The sequence below is a fragment of the Rutilus rutilus genome (assembly GCF_951802725.1).
Source record: "Rutilus rutilus genome assembly, chromosome: 11".
NCBI classification, from domain to species: Eukaryota; Metazoa; Chordata; class Actinopteri; order Cypriniformes; family Leuciscidae; genus Rutilus; species Rutilus rutilus.
This window is the reverse complement of record NC_140216.1, coordinates 28,315,949-28,342,534: the sequence shown is the minus strand read 5'-3', so window position 1 is coordinate 28,342,534 and position 26,586 is coordinate 28,315,949. Positions and strand designations below refer to the sequence as shown.

Sequence of the window (26,586 nt, the reverse complement as noted above, 5' to 3'; positions counted from 1 at the left end):
TCCCGGGAAGCAGGACAAAGAAAACAGTGAATGAGGGAGGGAAAAGAAGATGGTCAACTGAAAGAAAGACAGAAAGAAATAAAATGGAGCAATAAAGAGAAAGAGAATGGCAAGACGTCACACAGAGGGACAAGAAAAAGTGAAAAGGACAAAAAGCACCTCCTCTCTCAGGCCGTGACCTCACCAGTTCAGTCTAGCTGAGTCTGGTTGCACAATTACCCATCAATCAAATGTGCCAGTGCCGTCATCCCACCCCTCAGCTAACGCACACATACATACCCAGAGCCTGACCCTTCCCTGACCGGGAAACCCTGCACATGCAAGAGACAAATATGGGCACCAGCCATTCGGCGGACATCCCCGGACGCACACGTATATATACATACAGCGAAACCACAGAGATCCTGTAGGATACAGGCAAATATGGGCAGTTAATGTTCATTGGAGAGCCCCTTCACACAAATAACACTCTGGAACATTGCCTTTCAACATCCTGTAATGCTATACGAGTACAGAATTAAAAACATTATTCCTGATTTCCTTTTTTATATGATCTGTGATGGAAGCCCCTGAGGGTCAGCTCACTGTAAACTTTAGCAGCTCTCTGAAGACCAGACTGTTACTACTAGATATCAGGTTGCGCTCCAAAGAGCATCTCTACGCTGGGGAAAAAAGGGGCCGGCGTCATAAATAATCCTCCATACCGTCCCATAAAACAGACGGCTCTGCTCTTCTCTCTACAGTCTACCCTTCGCTCCCTAAACGACTAAAAAAAAATAAGTGTCTGATGTCATCCGTATTGGCTTGGTTGTTCGATTCATGCCTGCTCCAAGAGGAGATTGTTGGTGTTGCATTTGCCCTTGGTCTGCTCGGGGGCAACTGTTAGCTCAATGACATCAGTGAGTTAGGCAAGAAAAAAAACAAAAAAAAAACAGATGAGCCAGAGGTAACGTCACAGTATTTGTTGTGCCAAAATGCTACAAAAATATTATTTGAAATAAATAGAAAATAGTTAATGCCAACAATAGCTCAACTGGCAGAGAGCATGGAGCTAGCAACGACAAGGTTACTAGCTTTGAATACCAGGGAACAAACATACTGTTAAAATGATTATCTTTAAAGCTACACTGTGTAATATTTTAAGTTGATTTTTAGCAAAAAAACACTTGTTCTTTCAAAATTATACATTCGCATTAATGTGTAATCACTTCAACCAACTAATTAAGTATTCTCGTAAGTGTATAATCTGCAATTTAGAATACATACGAGCGAGTCACTCGAATGGCGACAGCCATGTTGCGCATCCATCTTGAAAATACATTAGCCAAAGAGGGACATACCTGGAAATTCAAGCTTCGCCTTTCACGTTTTTACACTCAGTGGCACCGTGACGAATGCGAGGGGGAGATTACTCATGAATGCCGGCAGATTTGAAATAATACGGCCACCGTAGGAGTTAAAACGCCCTCGGAATGGGAGGGGCTAGAAAGTAATATTCAGTTGGTAGTCACATACAATTTCACCGCTAGATGGGAGAAAATCCTACACAGTGTAGCTTTAAAGCACTGTAAATCACTTTTAAAATAAATAAATAGAAATAAATAAAACAAATAATAAAATGTATTTGTTTATAAAAAATTTGGAAAATCAACGGTTAGAAAGGATTAGGAACGAAATTTGAACCCACATTGCCCACATGAGCACCATAGCTTAAGGCATCAGAGCACATGCACTATCTGCTGCAACTGCTCTATATTGTGAACATTTCACAATAAGAAAGTTATGTCTTATAGAATATCCCACCTTCCTAACAAGAGATGAAAGATAACTAGATAAAAGCAGCAAGGAAAACATGTTGCTGGATCTAACATTAAGCCTCACCTCAGCGTGGACACATTGAGAGACTGAAGCTGAGGGATGGAAAATGATAAATTTGTTGCTTGGTGTCCCGAACACTCTTCTCTGACCCTGGGCCCAGCCACACAAAGAGCTGGAGACTCTTTCTTTTTTTCCAGAAGCTTCTGTGACGGGCGTGAAAGTGGGCTGAGAAAAGAGCGGAGTGTATGGAGGGTCCTGAGAGGAGCACTAAATCACGCAGAGGCCCACATCACACACAATCAATAACAACACATCAGAGAGAGAGAGAGAGAGAGAGAGAGAGAGAGAGAGAGAGAGAGAGAGAGAGAGAGAGAGAGAGAGAGAGAGAGAGAGAGAGAGAAAAAGAGAGAGAGAAAAAGAGAGAAAAAAAGTGCAAAAAGCTCATCCCTCAACACAACATGATATTCCCAGGCAGAAGCGAAAGCATAGCAAAACTCGCTAAACCTTCCAGAAACAAACGACCTCTCCTTCCGCTCACACACACACACAATTAAACTTTCACAGCCTTCCAATTGCCCTCTAACAATACGCCTTCCCCCCATCTCCGCTCTCTTGTTCTTCCCCTGCACCTAAATAATATTCACCATGATAAATGATGCCATAACTCCGATATCCACAATCAATCTGGCCTTTAAAGACACATCCATCTTGTGTAATGTTGATGGGGGACTCAGTCAAACGGAGAGACGTGACTGCTTTGCTGACCTGAGAATGGTGGGGGTGGGTGGAGGGGGGGGGGACCAGCGGCCCCACTGACTGATGCCTGTCAGCTCACATCTGGCTGCAAAAATAAATTAGGCTTATGAAGACAAATGAAAAGGCCTGCCCCGCCACCGCGAGGGAGGGAGGGAGGGAGGGGAAAGTGAGGAGAAGTGGAGGGGAGAGAGAAAAGAGAATTTGTGAAAGGAAGAGCAGCAACCTGCTGAGAGAGAGAATTCCTCCTAAAGGGAAGATGACGTCGTACGGCACCACGTACAAATGCAGATTTTTATTAATTTAATCTTGTTCTTTCCCATCTTTTATTCATGGTTTTCATATCCTGAGGAAACGAGCTTACAAACGACCTGCGAATAAAGAACAAACTAATTAGTTCTAACTAGTTCGGAATGGAATGAAGATTCCACTAACTTGGAATGAAGATTCGTACTCTGGACAGATGGGAAGGAGGGAATGGAATCATCCATATTCCTTTTTGCACTATGACTTAATGTATAATGTAAAAGATTTGCACACTGAGTAAAAGATTCACATTCAGAGCAAAAGAATGGTACTCAGAGAACAGTGGTCCTTGGAGTATGAATCTTTTGCTCAGACCACGATTCTTTCTTTCAACACACGAATCATTTGCTCAGAACATCACCCACATGGCTCAATGTATAAAAAATGTGTACTCTAAACAAAAGCTTCACATTTAGAGCAAAAAAAGGTATTTTGATTTTGAATCTTTTGCTCAGAGCACAATTTTTTATTTGTCTAAGCAAATTATTCGTGCTCCGAGGAAAAGATTCATATGAATAGTTTGCTCTGAGCAGAAGATTCTTATTGAGAGCGAGCCAGATTCAACTCAAAGCAGAAGATTCATACTTGAAATAGAAGACTGGTACTATGAGTACAATTATTTTCTTTAGACCACAAATCTTTTGCTCAGAGCAAAAGATTCGTACAGAGAGCGGGCCAGATTCAACTTAACATCACCCACATAAGCAACATGGCTCATTGTATCTAAAGATTCACACTCAAGAGGAGAAGACTGGAGCCCAAAGTACAAACTTATGATCAGAGCATGAATCATCTGTCCAGAGCAGATTTGTTCTGAGGGAGTAGACTTCGCATCTCAATAATCTCTATTTGCCAACTGCCATTACTCCACTTTGTTGTTTTATGGATCTTTACATTTAATAATAAGGATGTTATGCATCTCATTCAGAGCATATGATTGGCAAAAAGATTCATGCTCAGAACAAAGATCTGTACAAAGTTTCATACTTCGTAAACAAACTCGCAAACAGAATCTTTCCTTCGACGTTCTCTCTGGGTGGGGAATGCAAAAATTCCCATGACAGTCTCTGCGTCATTAAATGTTTACAGCGCGAGGATCATTACACACCACATATTCAGAGCTCGTTTAAGGGGTCTAAGGTCGGCCGCGCAGCGCTGGAACCTGGAGCTCAGAGTCTGTGGAATTCATCTATTCCCGCCCCTCAGAGTGAGAGACAGAAAGCACATTTTGAGTGATGGTTGAATGTGCCCTGTAGAGTAGTACACAGCGGTGTGAACTATATTTGACCCCTCTCCTTCCCGCTCTCTCTCCTTCTCAGCTGGTGCAAGTAGACTTAAGAATGAAGTTTGCTCGAAATGATGAATGGATTCCAGCAGAGCAACGCTCGCGCAATATAGGATATCTGAGATCTTCAGCTTCATTACGCCGGGTTTAATCACTTCAAATACACATGATTCCGTAATTAACGCAGGAATTATGCGGTTGAAGAGTAACTACTGCAAAACAGCTTTTGGGAAGGATAGTACACGGTAAAAACGTTGAAACCAGAGCAAGAGAGAGAACGGGAAAAAGAACAGCAAGTTGGTGTGTAGATGACAGAAATATTACAGACCCATTTTTTGGCAACAGGCGAGCGGCGAAAAGGTGGGAGGGAATTGTGTGTGAGAGAGAGTGAAAGAACGAGAGAGATGGATTATGTGTGTGTGTGTGTGTGTGTGTGTGTGTGTGTGTGTGTGTGTGTGTGTGTGTTGTGGATAAGGGGGAATGAACTCTCCCAGGCTTTGTCATATGAGTTTTCCCAAGCTCTGGCCCCTTTGATAAATGACACATGTCATTCTGTCAGAGTGTGACAGTCCAGCTGGGAGGGCCTCTGATGTATGGCCGCACTGCAAAAGGAAATCAAGCTTTTCTGGCATGGACACAGACCATGCCCTTTATATAAGGTCCCTGCTTTCCTACATGGCTGTTTTTTCTTCTCCCATTCTTTTCTCCTCTTTTTTTTTTTTTTGAACGTGAAAAGAGAGCCTTTTATGAGCAAGGACATATAGCTGAATTTGTAGATTGATTTAAGGTTTGTGGTGGGGGAATAACAAACCCAGGTCAGATGGATTATGGGTAAAAGGCTTTAATTCCACAGCTCTGGGTTTTCTCTTTACCTGAGAGGATACAAACAGACACAATATCACTACTAGTACCACTACTAAGAAACAACCGAACTGTACTTGGAGAACGACACGCATGATAAAAACATCAAATGGAAATGTGTCTATTCTAGTCTTCGTTGACAAAAACCAAACATCAGAGGAAGTACTAGATAAATACTCAAATCAGCTTCATTGTCTTTACAGCTGTGACCTAAATTTAGTGTGAGAAAAGAGGATACTGTGGAAAGGAAGACGGAGAGAGTAAGGGAGGGAGAGAGGGAGATACATTTTGTATTTTGTTAGTTGACAGTTAGCAGGAAAAGCTCAAGGATGGACGTAGGCAAGCCACATAAAAATCGTTTGTACAGACTAATGTTGTTTTGTCCAATGTGTGCAAGGCCAAAATTAATTTGATAAATTAATGGTTTTAAACATGGTAAAAAAAAAAATTATTCTGTTACTGGTGGCTGAACGCATAAATTAGACAAAACATCCAATAAGCACACACAAGGGGCGGAGCTTATGTAGAACTTTTAAACGACGTTAAATTCTGCTGAAATATAATTAAAAACAACAAAACATCTTCATCTGCAAACCTGAACTTTATACAGCCGGTAGATTACAATCAACAGACACCTTAAAAAGACAAAGGAAAAACTTCTGACATATTTTAGTGACAGGAACAGACAGACACTTTTCAGCTCTTACACCACAATAACAGCACTGAGGCAATAAATCTGCCACCGGGCTCAAAAAACACCTCACGCGCACACACGCCATGAGACTGACACTAGACAAACAGGCGGTGAGACAAAAAACAGAACAGCGGCGATGAAGTTGTGGAGAAATCGGCACCTGGACAACAGTTTAGGGAAAAACATACACACAGACACACGCAGTCAAACGGACCCTCGAGGGCGTGGTAGCGCTTTCCTGACCACCTGGGGACCGTGAACTGTGGATGACCCCACGTTTGATTTGTGAAGGGTTAAAAGAAGGAGGGAATGGGAGAATGGTGTGGCTAAATGAGAGGAGAGTATCATTAACCAATGAGTGATGGGTTTTAGACAGTGCTAGCCCCTCCTCCCCACACTATCTGTCTCACAACATTGTCCTAACATTCAGCCTGAGAGCTGCTATTCATTTAAACATCAAAACGCCGCCATTTTGAATGCAAATGGATGGAAACATCACACTCAACCTACAAAGTAGCTCTGGTTCCTCGCCGTCTGGTACTGAAAACTAACTAGGTACAAGGTACAGTGATTTTAAGGGGGCATATCAAGGGAAACTTAAACTTTCCCTCCTTTGTCTATTTAGTATGCAAAACTCTTCCAAAAAAAAAAATGTATACTGCAACTACCTTCCATGTCCACGCAACATCAATTAGAGAAACTAAGTAGAAAAAAAAACAGGTCATTCGGAAATCATCATGGATATGATATCACAACCACTGATGTATGACTGACGACGCAGCAATGACAATTCAGCAACTTGGCCTGTCCTAATGATTAAAAGTGAAAAATGAGCAAAGAGATTAGACAATAATAACACTACACTACTATTCAAAAGTGTCATACTTTCATTCAGCAAGGATGCATTAAATTGATAAAAAGCTACAGTAAAGATTTCTATTTTAAATAAATCTATCAAAGAATCCTAAAAAAATGTTTTCAACATTGACGATAATAAGAAAGGCTTCTTGAGCACCAAATCAGATTTTTTTTTCTGAAGGATCATGTGACACTGTAATAGTAATGACTGCTGAAAACTCAGCTTTGCCATGAAAGGAATAAATTACATTTTAATACGATAGAAAACAATTAGCCTAGTTTACACTTTAATAATATTTCATAATATTACTGTTTTAGTGTATATCTAAAAGTAAATTATTGTCTAATAATTACATATTTATACAATTATTTATCCAATTATTTATCAATTAAATGCAGCCTTAGTGAACGTAAGAGACTTTAAAAATCGTATCGACCCCAAACTTTTAAACAGTAGTGTAAATCTTTCTGGTGCTCTTCAGTCATTTTTAACCGAAACTAAAGGTTTTGGCACTTGTTATGTGAACACACAAAAAATATGGACATAATTCAAAAAGATTAAATGGTCCTGAAAAAAAAAAAAAAAAAAAAAAAAAAATCGAATTAGAAATGAATGAGATTAATTTCATCTAGTGGAAGCGTTTGGTACTGCAACCAAACAAAATCTTACTGAAAGCTAATTTTTTGAGATATCAACCTCAAATTCGGAGCACAAGTTGTTTAGATTTATGGCTTTAATTTTCTCACAACTCTAGACTAAAACACGTTTTGGAAAATATATATTTCATGTATAGTATTTTTGTGCATTTTTCATAAAAAAAAATAAATAAAAATACTTCTATCATTTATTTTTGTTTCACTTTAACTTTTTTTTCAATTCAGCAATAATCTGCTAAGTGTTTTTTTAAAAGAGACCAAACTTAAGTCTGTGCTCCAAGGCATTCAAGATTTACGACAGTTTAAGTTGGAAATTTCATTTTCAGGTCTATGCTCAATAAGGTTAACAGATAATAAATGGATCATTACTGTTCCATAAATATAATTTAGCATCATTAAATCCCCTAAAAATACAAAGTATTAAATAAATAATTTTCTAACTAAAATATAGTACATTCATTTCATATGAAAAAAATAAATAAATAAAAATTCACTCAGGCAGCACCAGAGGGTTAAAGGTACAGAAGAAAAAACATGAAATCAAAATTATTATGACCAATTATTCAGTGCATGTAATGTAACAAAAAAAGTAGAGTCCAGGGGGAAATACAAAAAAATAAAAATCTTAACATAAATAAATAAATATACCCCCTGAAAAAATTAGACCTAATAGAAGCCGCTACAGTTTTCCAGAGCACACACTTTGTGCAGCAGCTAGATACACACCCCCCTCCCCATGTGCAGTATTGATGGACGATACTTGAAACAGAGGTATATTTACATGAAAGAAACGACACCTCAGTATTTATGACACGTCCTTGCTGAGGCTCGTCACACGGCGGCTGCTCTGACGGCTCTAAGTAGGGCTGAATTGCGCTGCCATAACCAATTTAACATGGAGAAGGTGCGCTAGTGAAGAAGAGCTACACACACACACACACACACATGCACATACAAAAACACAGCGACACACCAACATATGTCAACACTATGTTTTAGCAGAACATGGAAACTGCTTGTCTCCTATTGTTGGTCAATGAAAAAAATTCCCTGGCACATTTCTTATGCTTTTACTAAATATGATTGACACATCGTAATGTTTTGGTTTAGAACCAGTTTCGGCTTGAGACACTGAAAAGTCGTGACATGTCGGCTCACAAACTCAATCTATAGTAAGATCTAGAATGTCTTGTTGATTTAATTCTTCCAGAGATAGTTTGTCTTGCTTTTATAAAGCTCAGGGGCCTCATTTATAAAACTTTGCGTAGGATTTGCGTCAGAAGTGGCGTACGGATGTAACATAGGACGTGCGTACGCACAGAAATATTCGGATTTATAAAACCGTGCGCACACACATCCTACGCAGTTTTCCCTTAATAAATCACAATCAATTCTAAATGTAGAGCAGCTTTTGCGGCTTCATGTCACGCCCATAGTTGCCCATAAATAGTCTGTGAAACGCCCACAAGTTAATAAGATTGCGAAATCATGGCAAATACAGAGAGGAAAACCAAGAAACGTAACGTCACTCAATGTGAAGTAGAAATTATCGTTGGCGAGGTGGAAAAGAGGAGTAAAATGTTGTTTGGAGGGCACAGTGTGGGCATTACTAATGCCAAAAAGGCACTTGAGTGGCAAAAGGTTGCAGAAAGCCGTTAATGCTGCAGCCTCACAACCTCGGGCCGTGGCCGAAATAAAAAAGAAATGGTCGGACATCAAAGTCGATGTAAAAAAGCGTCTAGCGCTCCATCGCCAGAGGATGAATTGCATAACATGCCAATATTATTGCAGAACATATTTCACTTTTCTTTTTGCAAATGTGTGTTAATTTGCATTTCTGTTGTAATCTTCGTTTGATTTTGTTTGTTTTACACTGCAGATCGATCAAACGGGTGTTCGTGTAGGCTGTTAATTGTAAGACTTGCTTTGTGAAGTCTTCATGTTATTTATGAGAGGCAGTATTGCCATTTCTTTTACACAACGGTCTACAGTTTCACACACTTTCACGTGTTTCTTCCATCTGCCGACGGTGTCGCAATTTCTCATTTCACCCGTTTTTGTGCGTACGCCTGGGTCAGAGTTTGCGTGACGGACCGCACATTTTCCCGTCAAGTTTGCTTTTTATAAATACCAATTATTGCGTAGAGAGCAGCGTACGCCTTCTTTTGTGCGTACGCAACGTTTATAAATGAGGCCCCAGATCTGTTAATGGAAGAGTAAATGTTTGCGTTCCTTGTTTTGAGTCACCTGACTTTACTTCTTTACAGCACATCTGTTCATCTCAAGTTCCCAAGCTCACAGACTTTAGGGGCTGAGCAGAACAAGTCAATGATCAATGATGCGTCCCTCAGTTAAAGTTCCACCAACCGTATGGCTTTCAGTCAGCTGGACAAGGTTAATAGTTGATCCTCATGTGTGTCGCAGCCTCTGTGTGTGTGTGTGTGTGTGTTTGTATGTATGTGTGCACATGCTGAAGTCTAACTGGGAAGCATATGGCTTTTTAAAGAAAGAAGTGGCCAGTAGAGAAGAGGGCAAAAACAGAAAGGGGAGGGGAGGTGGAGACAGATTTGAAGGGGGCGCCCCCCACTGATTTCTCAGACAGAAGATTCAGAGCAAAGCTTAGCACTATGATTGACACTGTCTGGGAGAGTCCGTCTCCAAACAAGCTTTAGGCCTCTTAGAACATGTGGCATTTGGCATTTCAATGTGATTGTGTCCAAATCACTATAAATACCTATAAAGTTGAGTCTGGGAGACTAGTCACGACATGTTCGCCCGTCTATTAAAGGATATGAGGAGGATTTGAATACAGTTCACGTCCCTCAAGGCTTCTGTGCGTGAATGAAATGAAAACCAGACGTTATTTTAGTCGCATAAGTTATTTTTAAACTGATATAAACTCTGCATGTATTTATCAAACATCCTGAAATATGAATGCCAGTGATTCATACTTCAGAGGATGATTCTAAGACTGACTATATAAATCAAAGATTGGAAATAAAATGATATACAGTGAGAAGGATCTGTCCTGTATGTTGACCAAAAAAGAAACTGTACCATTTGCTATATACTTCCCATCAGCCTTATCAGCGCCATAAAACTGGGGACAAAAAAAGGAAAAATTATATTCATTACTTTCCAATGTCCTATCGGTAAAATAAAACACTTCTCAACACAGGGAAAAAATACAGCCACTTGGAGGACCTACCAGCTACTGTCTATGTGTGCAGGCAGGCTTTTATCAATGAAGCTAATAAAAGTGACCCTCCGCAGGAGATGAGGGTGACACGCGGCTCTTTACCTAGCTTTAGGGGTGATGGACTGCAAATGTGGTCTTAAACACACCACGAAAAACGAGCAATGAAAGTGTCAGGGTAAAAACACAGAAAATCAAGGCATTTTGTGCGCCCGTTCGAAGACGGCTCGTAAAAAAAGGGAGCCAAGTCTTTATGAGTGCGATCCGGAGCAGTGCATTATGGGGCTCAATGAGAGTGTCAACACAAGCTGGAGGCTTATCTTTATCCACTCATTGTGTGTCCAGTGGCTTAGCGCTCATAGAGGAGAATCGTAACGCCTCTGATCAAGAGTGGAGGGAGAGGGATCTCCATTCTTACATCGGCACATCAGGGGAACCCAGGGATTAGGTTCACTCTTTAGTTCCTGTAGGTCAAAGGTCGCACTCGAGCAAACACAAATCCCATTCTCTAGCCTGAAGAACATAATCCACCTCTACATATTGGTGAGAGGACGATTTCAGACTTGAGAGTTTGTTGTACTCACCTCAACCTAGCACATACGCAAGCTTTGTTTTCACAGGTGACACGATAACCCAGTTACCTTACAGCTTGTGAAAGTACAGTATTTACAGGAATAGTTCACCCAAAAATAAATACTCTGACATAATTTACTCAGCTCCAAAGCCATATGACTTTCTTTTTTCTATGGAAAAGAAAAAGGTTTTGAAGACTGCAAATCAATATTTTCCAGTTAATTACAATAAATGATGGCTGTCATTTAAATAAATTGTCATTTAATTGTAAATGTACAATTTAAAATGTCTTCTATTTTCATATATTTTAAAATCCATTTTATTCTTATATTTTTGTAGAAACTGACACTTTTTTCAGGATACTTTGATGAATAGAAGGTTCAAAAGAACAGCATTTATTTTGAAACAGAAATCATTACTAACACTATAAACACTATCCGTCATTTCGGATCAATTTAATGTGTCTAAATAAAATAAAAAATAAAATAAAACTGACATTGACCCCAAACTTTTGAACAGACGTATATAAATTAAAAGATTGAAAGCTTCAATTCCTGTTCATTGTAACTAGCCTATATGGAAAAAGGGCATAGAGACCTATTTTTCATTTCTGGTTCTACAGAAGAACAAAAGTAAGTTTGGAATGACCCGAGTGCGAGTAAATGACAGAATGTTAATTTATGGGTGAAATAACCTTTTAACAACTAATCAATCCCAAAAAAAAAAAAATCAGATCTCGCACTGCCACACTTGTTGCAGAGACATGAAGACACCTACAAAGCTCTTGACGATGGCTTTAAAGTTGACTATTAAATAACCGCAGGCATGAAAATAAATGTAGCGAAGGTTCGGTGCTCCTTCACACAGACATTACCCAGAAGCCCCCTATCTGGTCAGCCATAACTCTTGGTAACCAGGAGCACCTTCTACAGCAAAGGGCCATTCATTTAGCTGAAACAGACCACGACATCGCACTAATACTCTTGCCTTTTACAAGCCCCTCTCTCACACACACATACTCAAACCCTATCAGCGTTCATCCAGGGCTGGCCTGAAATGGGGCTGTATTTCAACCCCCACAGAGGTGTTGTACATGTTTGTGTGTGTGGGTGCATGTGGGGCCTAAGAGGGGCCTGTCTCTGTAACGGCCAAGAGTGATGGAAGGCCCAACAGGGCCACTAAGACTGTGCACTAAGATTGTTCTAGACCTCGGGGCCTCGGAGGAAACATATATCCACCTGGCAACAGGGCAGCATGCTATGAATGCGTGTGTGAGTGTGTGTGTTCACGTGTGCGGGCAGATCTAATCAAGGGCTAATAACAGCACAGAAGAAGTCGTTGGCCCTCGTAAATCAATGTGCAAAATAATTGCTAATACACTGGTTATCGATTAGTGTTGGGGCGACTCATTTTCGGAGGCTATGGCTACGAACTAACAAAGTGACAAGGGTAAAGTGTTATTTCTCTGCTGCGCAGACAGCTGGGCTGCGCAGAGGACTGAGGCAGGCAGTAATTCTTAATTGACACCTGTCAGGATAATGACTGCAGTCCCAGCTGCTGCGGGAGAATTTCTCCCCACTCCTGTTCATCTGTCAGCTCTAATACCTTTCTGAGCACCACTCCTTTCTTCTATCGCTCGCTCCATTCTTTTTATTTTTACTTCCCCCTCCCCAGTTTCAGCATTTTTAAACATAACAGTTTACCCACTAAATCCTCGGTTTCCTGTTCGCAGTGTTCTTCCCACAGCCCTTTCTTGGCTTACCGAGTCAAACGTGCAATTTTTAATAAAAGAAATTACATATGCGAGTAATTTTATATAACATTGGGTCTCATTTGCCAAGCGTGCATGAAATATGTGTATGGTGTAACGATACATTCGTGTCACGATTCGATACTGAACTCACGATACTTATCGCAATATTTTAAGCCAAAATAGTTTTTTTTTTTTTTTTTTTTTTTTAAATATTATTTATTGTTATTTTATTATTATCAGGACTTACAAATTACAGATGCACAGACTCCCGGTGCTCGCTATGTCCCGCCTCTCCCGCTATTAATGCTCTACACATGTAAGAATAAACCATCAAAAACTCTTTGAATAATAATACTACTAAAAATAAATGTGATTTGGTGATTTAAATGATGTTTGCGCTTTACACTCCCAAATCTTTGGCATTATATCGTCGCGATATAAAAATGTGAAACGTGAGTTTGGGGGCGGGATAAACGTTTTTCTGACCAATGACAGACGAGGGAAGTGTTTTGTAAACTTGTTTGAAAACAGTCCTTTTTTTTTTTTTGCAATATTGTTTATTGCAGACATTATTTGACCTTAAACAATACAGCGTACAACTTTGGTTTAAGAAAATAATGCAAAGGGAACTGCAGCCAAAAAAAATTTTATAGTTTTTTTTCTCTCTTTCATGTGTTTAGCTGGTCTTTTGTGTTCATGCAGGCAGGATATTTTGAGTTGAGAATACAGTGGTTGATGGGAGGAGGAACAGCGAGTCCCAGGACGTGACTTCCCTGAGTTTGAGGGGGCTTTATGGGTGTTTACTTAACATCATCAAAGAGCTTCCTTTCGTTTCATGCTCATCTGTCAAAATGAATGTTACTAAATATGAACGCATGACCGCAAGGCTTAAACCTTAGTACGCTTGGCCGTCCGTGATAAAATGATGTCAACCATTGAAATATTACATTAAATAAGCTATCTATAAAAATATGCAAATAATCAGACAATGTCACAAAGAGCATCATCCTGTTGAGACGCCACACACTCCTCAGATCCTACAACACAAACATCAAAGCTCAATCTCCTGCTGGCCCGTTATAAACATCGGCACGGTTCTGTTGGCCGAGCCGTTTGTGTTTTATCTGATGAGGATGTATAAGGCGCACCATGAGGAAAACGGCAAACTGGGATGAGAAAACTCCGCCGAGCCTCTAAAAACACCCCATCCTTCCTGTGAGCCAAGAAAAAAAGCAAGGTAAAGCAGCAACAGATGAGTGCAGGGCAGGACAGAGAGAAGGCAGACGTGGGCTCCCCTGGGTACAAGTTGACCTCCGTGTACTCCTCAAGCTTGGAGACTCCCGTTGCTGGGTCATGACTTGAGCTTTTCTCTCTTTTGTCTTTCTTCCCCCTCCCTCTCATCTTTCTGACTCACTGTGGACTAAATTAGCTGAGAAATGAAACATGGGGGATCAAAACAGACAGAAAGAAAGAGAGAGAGAGAGAGAGCGAGAGAGAGAAAGAAAGAGTAAGAAAAAACACAGCTGGCCCTTTTGATAGTTTTGAGTTCCCATAATGCTACAGTACCTCTAATCCAAACCTCCTCTGGTGACACGCTAGCTTTTTGTGGTCCTCTGTGTGCTCATTTTTCAGCAACTATCAGCAGACGCACAAACACACGTCTGGAAGTATTCTTAATTTTAGACTTTACGAAACTTGAGCAAACCAGATAACTCCCAAATGTGTCGAAGCTCATTAAAACCGCAGAGCGGTGTTTACCGCAGACTGTGTGTACCATCACACTTGGCTCATACAAAGTCCCAACATATTTTCATTTTGATCCACTCTTCCCATAAAACCTGTCATCGATCTTCATTAATCAAACTCAACCTCCACGATCTCGGACAAGGGGAACGGCAAGCTCGGGACTCAGAATAACTGGATACGCTTTGATTTCCTATAGGCCACTGGCTTGATCCCCAAATGCAAATTAAACTATTAGTTGTAAGTGGTGGGTCCCAACATGAATATTGACTAAACGGGTCAATGTCACCTGTTAATGACACGAGAGCGGATGAGTCTACCCTCCAGCGAAGCCAACACAAGGTGAGCCCAGATGTCACGCTGCATTCTCACGTCTTTCGGGAAGATTTATTTTCTTTGCTAGCAAGAAAATAGGCATTAAAGAAAGAGAGACAGATAAAACATGACGTCTAAATGTCCCCCTATAGATTTATTTCTATAATTTGCTAAACAAATGGTGACAGTCAACTCCTATCTTTTAATACAAATACATCACAAATTGAGAAATGATAATCCAGTATACTTCACATTTCTCACCCGGTATGAAAATGAATATGAAGAGGCACCAGGCTGTTTAACAGACTACAACAAAACCTCCACATCTTTAATGCAACATAATAAATCTTTGTTAGAGAATAAAAGGTATTAACCTCATACTCGTGCTACAAAAAACACATAAATCACAACTGAGTTGTAACAGCACTGCACATTACATATCTGTAAATGCAGGCTGATTTGTATGTAATGTTGCACTGAGAGACTTAAGCAAAGTGAGCCGCTCAACAGCACTCAAATTCTGACAGTATTTTCATATTTCGAGAGCATGGTGGTGCGATTATTGTCAGCAGGAGCACGGTGTGTCAGTACACTCAGAGCTTGAACGGTAGTGCGACCAATGACACAGAACAGTGGTACGTCCATCAACATGGAGACGGAACGATGGCGTGTTTGCAGAGCACCAGGCCCGATTGGCTAACGCAGGGGCATTCTGATTGGCTGCCTCAAATGCTTTCTGGGCCCAGCGGTGCGGTTAAGAGCCTGGATTACTGAGGTCATTAGGCAGCATTGCCACGGTGACGTGATTAGTCAGGTAGCAAAGTCCATTTGTCACCTGCACCAGAAAATTGAGTTAATTCAGCACTACAGGCTAAAGGGACTGTATAATATCAACTTGATTACATCAAGGCAGCTGCAGACCTGACACTTCGCTGAATTTGTCAGCTTTAATCGTTAGAGCCTGTCACAAATCCATCAGGAGCTCAGATAATTAGGGTTCCTCCCTAATGAAGCCAGCAGAGGAACCTTTACCTTTATGTCGGATAATTAAGGAGCCTCTGGTGCTGAGGACAGAATGCGTTTTAATGACTCCCCATGCTGGTTCCTTCCTCCTCGCGTTTTGTTTTTCTTCTTTCGAGTGTGTTTGTGTGCGCTTTTGTTTTTTTTCCCCAATTTGAATCTTGTCTCAAATGTTTGTCTAAAAGGAGTTCAATTTAATTGTCACGCTTACATTTAGAGAAAAAAAAAAGAAGAAGAGAAAGTAAAAAAAGGGCAGATGTAAAATCAAATTAAGTTAAACTGAAGGAAAAGGAAAAGCAGCAAAAATATTGCAAACCACCTCACGGCAATGTTTACGCCGCGGCTATCCAGAGGACGGAGGTGCGTGGAATGGATGCAAACCGAGCGGGTCTCTGTCTGCGTGGGAGGTTGTGAAAACACAAAACCAAATGAAACCTGGAGCAGCGGAGAGATACCGCATTCATCGCCGAGTCCTCCCCTGGCTCCTCTCCTCTCTGCTAGAGCTCAAACTCACAGACACAGTCTGTGCTCTACGTGGGAGGCCCGTGTCTGTTTCAGAGAAAAGCCAGCAAATAAATACAAATGACTGCAGCAGCCCAACACAGAGAGGGCCACTCTGATCCCACTGCACCAAAACTACCTAAGCCCACAGCCGACGCATGTAAATCACTCAGAGCAAACAATGGCAATGATAGCAACCAAATCGAGGCAAACTCATCCGTTAAAAGAGGTGGAGCATAACAGAGAAGTGGAGCGGCAGTAGAAAGTGCACAGCGCAAAATTTAGAAACAATAATCAGACGGCTCGAGTGATTTCGAAGTTTAAGTAAAAACAAATCACCTTGTCACGCTAAGCGGCTTTTCTTTTATACCCTCAATCAATAATTCCTAACATTATATTTTGATGGAGAGGGGGAAAAAGTGTCAGGCTCTGGGAAAAACGGAAACAATGTGCCTGCCAACTTTTGAATGACCATTAAAGCAAATGATGAACATGCCTGTCAGAATAGAGAAAATTAAATCAATATTCAACTGAGGTGGAGGGGGCTGATGGCTTGTTTTTGTGGAGGAGCTGCCAGGTCAGATTACCAGGCGCCATCTCACCTCTGTGAGCTTTCGAACTCCCCACGTCAGTCTCGCCATACAGCCAGGGAGACGAAATAATCCCTTAAAAATGCCATTTCCCTCCACTGAGCAGAAAGGTAAACGTAAAAAAAACTAAGGAACAATAAATGTTAGTCAGTTGAAACGAATGAAACGTCAGCTGTGTATCGCACTTGTTAGCCCTTATAAAGTCGACCTCGGTTACAGCAGTGTGTCTGGTATGTCGGCTGTTCCCTCATCAGTCAAATATCAGGGCCTAATTCTGCAGATCAGTAACTCTGCTGATGCTTGAACTTGAAAGAGAGCCTTCATTCAGTAGAGAATGGACCTGTTAGTCACAGAGATTAAATGGGAGAAGAAAAAAAACGAAGGAACAGAAAAAAAAAAAGAGAATGCCAAAAGGACAAAGTGGAACTCCAAGTATAATACAACAAAATGGTTTAAAATATAATGGCTAGTTTGTGTTTAATCGCCCAAAAATGAAATCCAACAGCGTTCATAACAAATCAGAGATCCGCTCTCTTGATCTTCATAGAAGATTCATTAAAACCAGAAATCAGCTCTGTCTTGTAACATCAAAGAGCACAGGTACATTTCACATGAATAAATTGAGCTAAGAGGAAAACAGATCTTAGTGCAGAGGCCTTGCTCAGTGACATCTATCAGGGAAGAGATGTTCTCTCTGCTACATTTTGTGCTCTCGACACGCCCCAGCAATCCCTTATCCCCCTCTTCTCTCCCTCTCTTTGAATGACGAAAAAAAAAGTAGTGTATAACCCTGCCGAAAACTTCTTTCCTTTCTCTATTTTCCCGCACGACGGGGGCAAAAGTTGTCCTTTGACTGGCTGCGGCCGCACGGCGCATGCGTGTTTCCATGGTGAATGATTTACTGATGTTTATCAGGAATGAATAGATCAAAGGCGGCCACATGACAGGCGATCAATCAAGCATCAAATCAAGGATGGCAATCCGCATCTAAATAGACGAACTGGAGCACTTTGAAACTACATTTTTACTCGACTACATAGGCCACGGTTGAGTGGGAAGTTTTAATTTGGCACAACTTAAATAAAAAAAACCCTACGAAGGGTTTTTACAATAAATTAATGCATTCTGCTAAATGAATTAATGCATTCTGATTAAACTACGGGTGTTTGTAACATTCTTTAAAAGTTAAAGACCAACATAAAACAAATCAAAAAAAGTCAAAAAATGCAGTCATTATTTGGATTAAGCATTTCAACCCACATAATAAAGAAGTGTGAGTGATTGTATGTCTTTTTCCCCCATACCTACTAATATTAGTAAACAAAACATGCATGCACCGCTTACCTGAAGATCGCCTCGGCGCTTGCTGCTTTCTCCGCGGCATGCTGTCGTCCCACCCTCCACTTGACTTCTCATACAGAATCAAAATGCCAGTGACGGGGGACAAGAATTAATTTCAAAAAATGTAATACAAAGCATGTATTAACGCGTTCCTCTTCTCTTCGGAGTCTGTCTTTTTATTCCACCTCTTTAAAAAGTCACTTTGAGCCGATGCAAAGTCTTAGAGGGGTCAATAGGTCTTGAGAGGTTGTAGTTTTTTTTTTTACAGACTAAAATGTCTGTAAAAAATAAAAAATGAAGGTGTATCTGGCCGACAGGTTTAATAATTAGCTATAAGTCATAGCATGATTGCCAAGAGCTCAAGATATATCTCCCGTCCATGTCTAACGGCGCATAAACAGAAGAAAAAAAAAACGCTTCCTTAGGTTCTCCTTGGATTATGGCAATAGTTTGTAGCAAAACGGAAGAAACTTCCAGTTATGGAGAGCCCGTCCAACTGTATTTCCGTCCTCTCGCTCGGTGGAAAGCCTAAAACCGGGACAAAACCAAGGGAAAAGACAGGCAGACAGGAGACAGTTAATGTCAGTCACAAATGGGGCTCGAGCTCAGTGCGCATTTTCAACGGACTAAATTCCCCACGCGCGCAGTGGAGAGTCTCTGCTCGTGCTCCTCCCGATATTCACCAAACACACTGTCCGTCCATGCTCAAGGAAACATGTGGACAGTTGATTCGGGCGAGCGTGACGCGTTTACTACAGAGCGATATATAAACAAAAAACACACTCTCTCGCAACGAACGTAAACTAATTACTCTTTTTAAAAAAACAAAAACTCCAGGGAGCGAAACGGCGTTCTTGGTCTCGCGGCTCTTCGCTGAAATATGTATCGCGCGTTCAGGATGCGTGAGCGGTTCAGACAGTCTCAACTGATAGACAGACACATCGAGTTGCCTTTCCTGCCTCTCTCTCTATACTCCACCCCTCCGGAGCGTCACTCTGACAGTGAAAACCCACCTGTCAATCTTTTTAATTGTTCTGTTTTTTCCCTCCCCACAAAACAGGATCGTTTGAAAGACAACGAACTGCCTTTTTGGAGAAGACATCACTTATTTGTATGTTGTCCATTCAAACTAATACACACAGTATACGGTTTTATAAAAAATAATAAAAACACACACAAAAAAAACCCCAGTGCTATTCAAAAATGAACTATGATTGTAGGCTACTACGGTTTTCCCAGTTATGCGCTGTTCTCGGCGTTATCGTGAAAATAAGTTTCACGTCACGCGCAAACATTAACGCATAAAGCAGGGGTGTCCGCTGTAAACATTTCGTTTATTTGGTCTGATATTTTAGCACAGTTTTTCATGCACGTAACAACATTACTTTGATCCTTTCACTGTCTTTTATTCTTTTTGCCAGTTTTCTTCATCTGTCTCGATGACGTTTGCCGAACTATTCCAGACGTTCAAGCGCTAAAAGGAAATTATTTGCGACCTTTTTTCCATCCCCGTTAAAAAAAAAAAAAAAAAAGACAGTTGGAAGTTACAGATTGATTCGTTACACCTTACTAGGAAGTGAACACTTTGCACGGGAAGGGGAGGGACTCCTGGAACAAGTTGAGTATGACCGTAACAAGCCTCTCTACAACGCTTACACATTACTTATTCATCAATTGCAAAACATCCACAAATTAAATAACGAGGCCACGGTGTTAGACATTTCGGATCCTATTAGGCTAATAACCGTAAAAAAGTCCACAGCATATCTGCTCTTCAGTACTTTGTTGACACGGTGTACCTGGCACCCCCCAAAATCACACTTAAATCTCAACTTTGTTTTTGTCTTTAAACCAGCGTTGACGCAATGTCCACTCTTTCTGTAAGTTGGCGAGTGGGTGGGTGTGTTTTTAAATCGCTCGGAAGGGGAACGCGAGAAATCCGAGTGAATTTTTTGAGGTGGCCTTAGCTCGCTCCGGTCGCCTGACGTTTCTAACGGATTTTGAATGTTCTTCGACCACCGCGCGGGGATTCTGCTGCGATTTTAGCGGATAATTCAGCCTGTGGACCGACGCGAGAGGTTCGCCTTGCACACCGCATACCGGTGAGTGTACACATTTGTTAGTATAGAGTAAATGTATGAATAAGCCAGGCTAGGGTATTATACATCACCACCACCGAAGCGTTATATCTCTGCACGCGACGTTTAAATCATGTTCTTACCTTTGACGGTGCTGCGCATCCTTGAGCTATTGCCAGTTGCAATATAACTGTTCATTTATGCTGTACGCCTGTCGGTAGGGGCTAATAATGTGAAAATATGTCCAAGTTCCGCCCCAACATCTGTCCATCTATCCATCCTCGCGACTGCCTCGATCAGCCTGTCGCTGTTGATGGCTCTTACGTCACCAATCTCCCATCAGAAACTCATCGGGCTCAAAGAAGCCAAGATTCCTCCCGCTGTAAGGCAGAAGCATCGCTGGGCAAAAATACGACGGTTTTCCGAGATTATAGCGTGTTAACAACAGACATCTCTCTGTCTCAGTGCAAGACAAAGGTACAATGATAATTAGCTTGTCATTTTCAAATAAACGTTTGTTATAAAGAGATTTCTGTGTATTTTCTAACAATTTTAACTTTTATAAAACTGTATTTTTATAATAATAATAATAATTACTATTCTTATTATTATTGATTTATCTTATTCTTATTCTTGCTGCCGTGAAAATCACATTTAAAAAACATATACATCTAGCTCATTTTAGCTGCTCTTCCACTTTTCTTTAACAGTTTCTTACTGTAACAACTGTATGACTGAAATTCACTTCCATTCCCTAGAAATGAATGCTTTGTGCTATTTTGTCGTGGTATCATTGTGCATTATTCGCTCTATCCTAATAGACTTACAAATCAGTGATCTTTCTTTCTTTCTTTCTTTCTTTCTTTCTTGTTTGTTTGGAGCAGTTCTTGCGGCATTGTCCTCCAGAATTAACGTTTGGTATTCAGCATTGTGATGAAATTCCCTTCAAGGTGTTGTTAGTGTGCACTTAAAAGGGATTTAATGCTTTATGTAACAGTGCTTGACTGTGCTAAACATATATTAATATAAGTGATTACAAGCAACAGCAATAATAATGTGTATGTATAAGTAAATAAATGCGCAAATAAATTTACAAAATATTAGATATTTGTTGTTCATTGGTATCGGTAATTTCACTGTAATGTAAAATGTAAATTAAAAAAACAATGCAGTAGATAAAAATATCCATGCTGATCATGCTGGCTTCCTCCAAACCCAAACTAGAGTGTGTCTTGGCATAGTGAATTACCCAGCTGTGCTCATTCTATGCTGATGAACTGAAATAATTTTAGATAATTAGATATACAAACAGTATTTACAGTATTTTCAATTGATGTGTTAGAGAAATTAAATTGTTATTGCATCTTTTTCCATCCAGTGAAAAATAAGTAAAACTATTTATTTATGCACTTTGTATTTTATTAACATGTGCCAGAAGATTTTGGTAGTGAACATTAGTGTTGACAGGTCGGCATATGCTTGTGTGTGTGTGTGTGTGTGTGTTTTGGGAATAGTTATCTACATATAATGTATAAATGTTTGTGTGTACCTATCATCTTATTCAGTGTAGGACATTTTATTCTTTTGTAAAAGGCCATGCCTGAAGGAATGCCACGCAAGCATAAGCGTAAGCTCAAGATGCAATGCCAACGCACTTTGAACAGTTCGTGTGGAGTCTGAACTCTGTCATTTTCAGCCTTATAGTGCTGGTTAAAGCTCCTACAATAGGAGAAATGTTCGTTTTTTGCCTTTCCTACACAAGTTCTGTGGTTCTCTTATTAAATTAATGACTGGAAATGATTGGAAAACATGAGCATTAAAGCATAAGCGAGTAACACATGAGCTGTGTAAAAAAAAAAATGTTCTCACCCACTACATGCAGTGTTAAGAAGTATATATTCACATTTTTAATTTATTAACTTAATGTATTTTAAGAGAGCAGCATCAGACTAATTATAGCTGTTATGCCTGTTATAGTGTTTTAAACTGATTCTCTGTCACTGCTCTTATGTGTTTATATACTTTATAGAAACTGGAGCAAATGGATTTGGTTCATCTCTCTTATGTTATGAAAAATAACCTCAGATTTATACGCATTTCAGTCTGATCTGCTATTTACTGTAGCTGGCCCTATTTGCATTAAAATGCCAGGACATGCTATAATGCACATTATACGTTGAAGAAATTCTTCACGTCTCAATATTACGCTGTCTGCTTAAGGGATCGCAGACGGATGGTACAAGACTGGAACTGAAAAACCGAGGGAGATTCGAGGTGATAGTCTTTGAAGTCGTGTTTTTTTTTTTTTTTTTTTTATGTAGCATGTCACATCACATCAACAAATTATGATCCAAATTGCCCGCACGCTACAAGAGGCGGGATGCCGTCATATGTGTCCAAAGATCTGTATGGCGAGATCTGAAGGTTTTTAAACAAAAACATAGCTAGCTGTCACTGATGTATTTTTGAGCAGAGGAACTCTATAGACTGTCACAATGACAAAAAAAAAGGTATATTTTCTTATTTAAAAAAGGACTTGATCATACATTTGTCATGCGTGTTGGAAATACACATACTTACTAATTCTGGACTGTGGCTTTCAACGGTAATGTAAATAGTCTGTGGAGAAACATAAGACAACATTTACAATTCTCCTAAAACTTTAACACATTATGCAAATATGTGTGTCAAGTGATCTTTTTTTAATAATCATGTATTTCACAAAATCAGCAGGCAAGATCAATACCAATTACAGGATACAGCATTATTTTTCAGCAGCATATCTCCCCCATGGGGTTACAGAAATAGCTTTGTTTTGTGAATCTTGCGAGAAAGTACCCTAACCTCGCATGTGACTCAGATGTATTGATTATGCTTCCAAAATGTTGTTCTTGTCTTGCAGGTGTTGCTGCCGTTCTTCAAAAAGGACAGTCTTGCAGTCCACAGGTCAGAGGTCAGCAACACTTGCATATTTAAATATGTTCCTGTCTATTATTTTTTAATAATTAAATTTTTTTTTTTTGTAAAGCTGTTCACAATTGCACGTGAAGCCACCCAGCTATTAAAGGCGATGATCGCTTGGGTATTAACGTCAGTACTGCTAAAATTAGTAGCGCACTTAAACACGGCAACCCAAAGAGTGGTAATAATACTCCAGAACGGCTCAGTGGTGTAACCTTACGTCCGTGATCATGATCAAAGCCATTTACATGCCAACACTGCAATTATGTTTATTAAAACTAATATTGCTACATCTCTACAATCACTTTTAAGTTGAAATATTATACAGTATTACAATTACAGTTCTGTATCGCTGGAACAGCTGTTGTTGCCACTGATTCTTGAGCTTTTGTAGCACTGCTATTATTATCATTTTTTTTTACATTTTAATGTATTAAGCCAGTACATATATTTGTGTTTTTCACTGTTTAAGTTATTACTGTGTTTCTTAAGCTAATTCTTATTCTAATGTTTGAAATAAAATACAATTTGCTGATTCATTAATGTGCTGTTTTTTTTCTTTTATTTATATAATCATGCAAATAAAGGACGATGGACAAAGTTATGGTGTCTTTTGTTATCATTTGAAAAGTCTTTTTAAATGATTAATAGGATGATTGCATGTGTAAAAAAGAAAGTAATAGTAAAAAAAAAAAAAAGCGAGTGAGATGGTTTTTTATTACTCAAGTCAAAAATCTATTTTATCACAATTATTCCTTCATAAGGATTTTTTTTTTCTTCTTTTGTCATAAAAGCAGGAGACACTTCTCACACTGACGAGATTTTTGATAAAACTATTTTATGCCATATAAAAACTTTCAGCTTCAATCAACGACTGGGTCAAATGAATTTTGTACAGTCATTGACAGCCGAAAGCTAAGACTTTATAATACAAAAAATAATAAAGAGAAGGCTTTTACTGGGAAGAATATCTTGAAACCCATCAGATAAGGCAGGGTAATTAAAATGTCACCTTTCTCTGGAGGAAGGAGGCCCATCACACAGCTTTACATAACTCATTACTTTTCTACTTTCAACTAAATGCTGATCACAAAACTTCTTTGACTTGAGAATCTGACATGTGGTGGAATCCCTCCATTTTAGTCTTTTTATTCCCTTCAAATAATAGAGAAAAGGTTTTTTTATAGCATGATTGTTGATTTATAACAAATAAGACTGTATTAGTGCGACACGTTTTTGTTGATTCATTGTAAACAACGTGATTGAAATGCAGCTAAAAGTAAGTGTTTTAAAGTCCAGATGCTGATTTTCTATACGATTAGTTGCACAATAGACATTATTTGCATGTATGCAACAAGTCACGCTTATGACAATCAGCGACCGAGACGTTAGTAGTCGCCTATCCGGATCTTTCAGGTTTCTTCAACCAGATTTTAATTCTCTGCGTGACTGTATCTGGTTATTACCTCATAAACGTCTCTTCCTGCTCCGCTGCACCTCCGCGTTCAGGAGGGGCTTCCATTCCTCGATCCTTCCCACCAAACCCTGTGCGTTTCAGCAGGATTTAAGTGACACATTTCACATTTCAAAATACCATCCTCCAACATGAGTCCCGCTGCCTGCCATACCACCTCTTTTGTTTTCTTTGACGCATGCGGTCTTCTTCCAATTAGCATTTTTCAGCCATTAAAGAGGAGAGAGGAGTGCTGAAATGTTTTCCTGTTTCATTACCACTGACTGCACCTCTTTGATTGGTTGCAAAGGGAAATGTTCTGTAAAAACATCATTTTCCGCAGAAGCTCGGGAAGAGAGTGGCCAGAAAACGCGGTGCAGATAAAACTCCTTGAGTCATATTTAAGCATGCAGGATTACTGGAAACGTCTCTCTCAGCGTTTTATTGACTGGATGATTTTAAAAAGTGAAAGAAACAGTGCAAAGATCGAGATGAGACACGAGTGATTTATATTCCTTTTTAAAAAGGATACTTCCCTTCTTTCTAGATCTTGTCATTAAATATATAGCAGCGCAGTTCTGTCCGTTTTTATTTATCTGTTGGTTTGTTTGTTTGCTCCCCAGGTCTTATTTTTGAACGCAGGAAAAGGCGAACAATTTCGAAACGTTTGATTCTTTCATACTTCTGAACCATAATTATTAAGATGTAACCATTTTAGATCAAAGATATGCATGAGACGCCTTTGATAATGTATGGTTTTTAAGAGAAACATAATAGGATGTTTTTTTTTCTGCTTCAGTCAAACTCATAGCCTGAGGGTTTCAGTTAGAGAGAGATCTCTCCTCTATACTGATGCAACAAAGAGAAAAACAGCCCCCTAAAGCTGCTCGGAGTGCTCTACTTCTGACGCTTAGTGGAAATGTGTTTGTTATTATAAAAGATGTAAAAGCATTAATAAGAACAACAATAAATGTTTTCCTCTTTTCTCCACTGACCAGCTAAAATAGCCTGCACGATGCCAAACATGGTGCATTTGAGACCATTCAAATAAATGAGTGGGTTTTTTTCCTTTCTTTTTCACTGAAAAGACATGGGGGAAATTAGCCTTAGAGTCTTAGTAAAATGATATGATAAACATAACCAGAAAAACTTATCTTCACATCTCACAGCCCAAACCTGCCATTTCTGTTTATTTTAGCTGCCTATCAAAACACAATTCAGTAGTCAGGAGGTGTTTATATAGGGGTTTTGGTTTATGTAACACTGCCGTACGCACCATTTCAGTCCACCCGTCTTCCACACTGAACGTCCCTTCACTCTCTTTGCCAGAAATAGGTTGATTCAAACAAACGTCCCTATAGAGTCTCACTGCCTTTGATCCGGGTGTTGAACCAGGCCAGGTTTTCCGGCCCTACGTTTGTCGCTCCACACCCTGGCAGGATCCTGAACGCCGTCCCTGTCTTTCCAAAAGCCTCGGCTAGCTCTGGCTGGCCTCTGCAGCGGGAGCGACTGATGACGCCGGACTCAAGGCTATATCAGCAAATCAGACGTATACGGCCCTGCTCCACCCCAAACTACCCTGCAAACATTCACGCGTACTTCACTCTTCGTTCTCAATGAGAGGGTTTTTTTGGTTGTTGTTTCCATTTTTTTCTCTTTCTTCGAGGTCTCATCAACTGAATTTCTCCATTCATTCCTGCTTTAATTCAAATACACATTTACATAAGTACAGTGGACTATTACTGTAAATGCAATTATTGGTACCCTCTGTAAATATGAGCAATGAAGGCTTTGAAAATTAATCTGCTTTGTTTATACATTTTGTTATAT

General features: G+C 39.8%; 1 protein-coding gene across 2 annotated transcripts in view; it reads right to left on the bottom strand.

The window, feature by feature from the left end:
• The window catches only part of tshz1 (teashirt zinc finger homeobox 1), a 39,308-nt gene extending 16,060 nt beyond the window's left edge, over nucleotides 1-23,248 (bottom strand). Inside the window, exons 1-2 of one of the 2 annotated variants that reach the window (XM_084422536.1) lie at nucleotides 20,486-23,248; nucleotides 18,268-18,792 (exon numbers count right to left, since the gene is read on the bottom strand). In XM_084422536.1, the coding sequence (XP_084278662.1) occupies nucleotides 18,268-18,307 (40 nt within the window). In that variant the 5' untranslated portion in view covers nucleotides 18,308-18,792; nucleotides 20,486-23,248. Of the gene's footprint in view, nucleotides 1-18,267; nucleotides 19,398-20,485 lie in introns of those variants that run through there. The other variant, XM_084422535.1, reaches the window with a different exon arrangement.
• Between the last annotated feature and the right edge of the window lie 3,338 nt (nucleotides 23,249-26,586).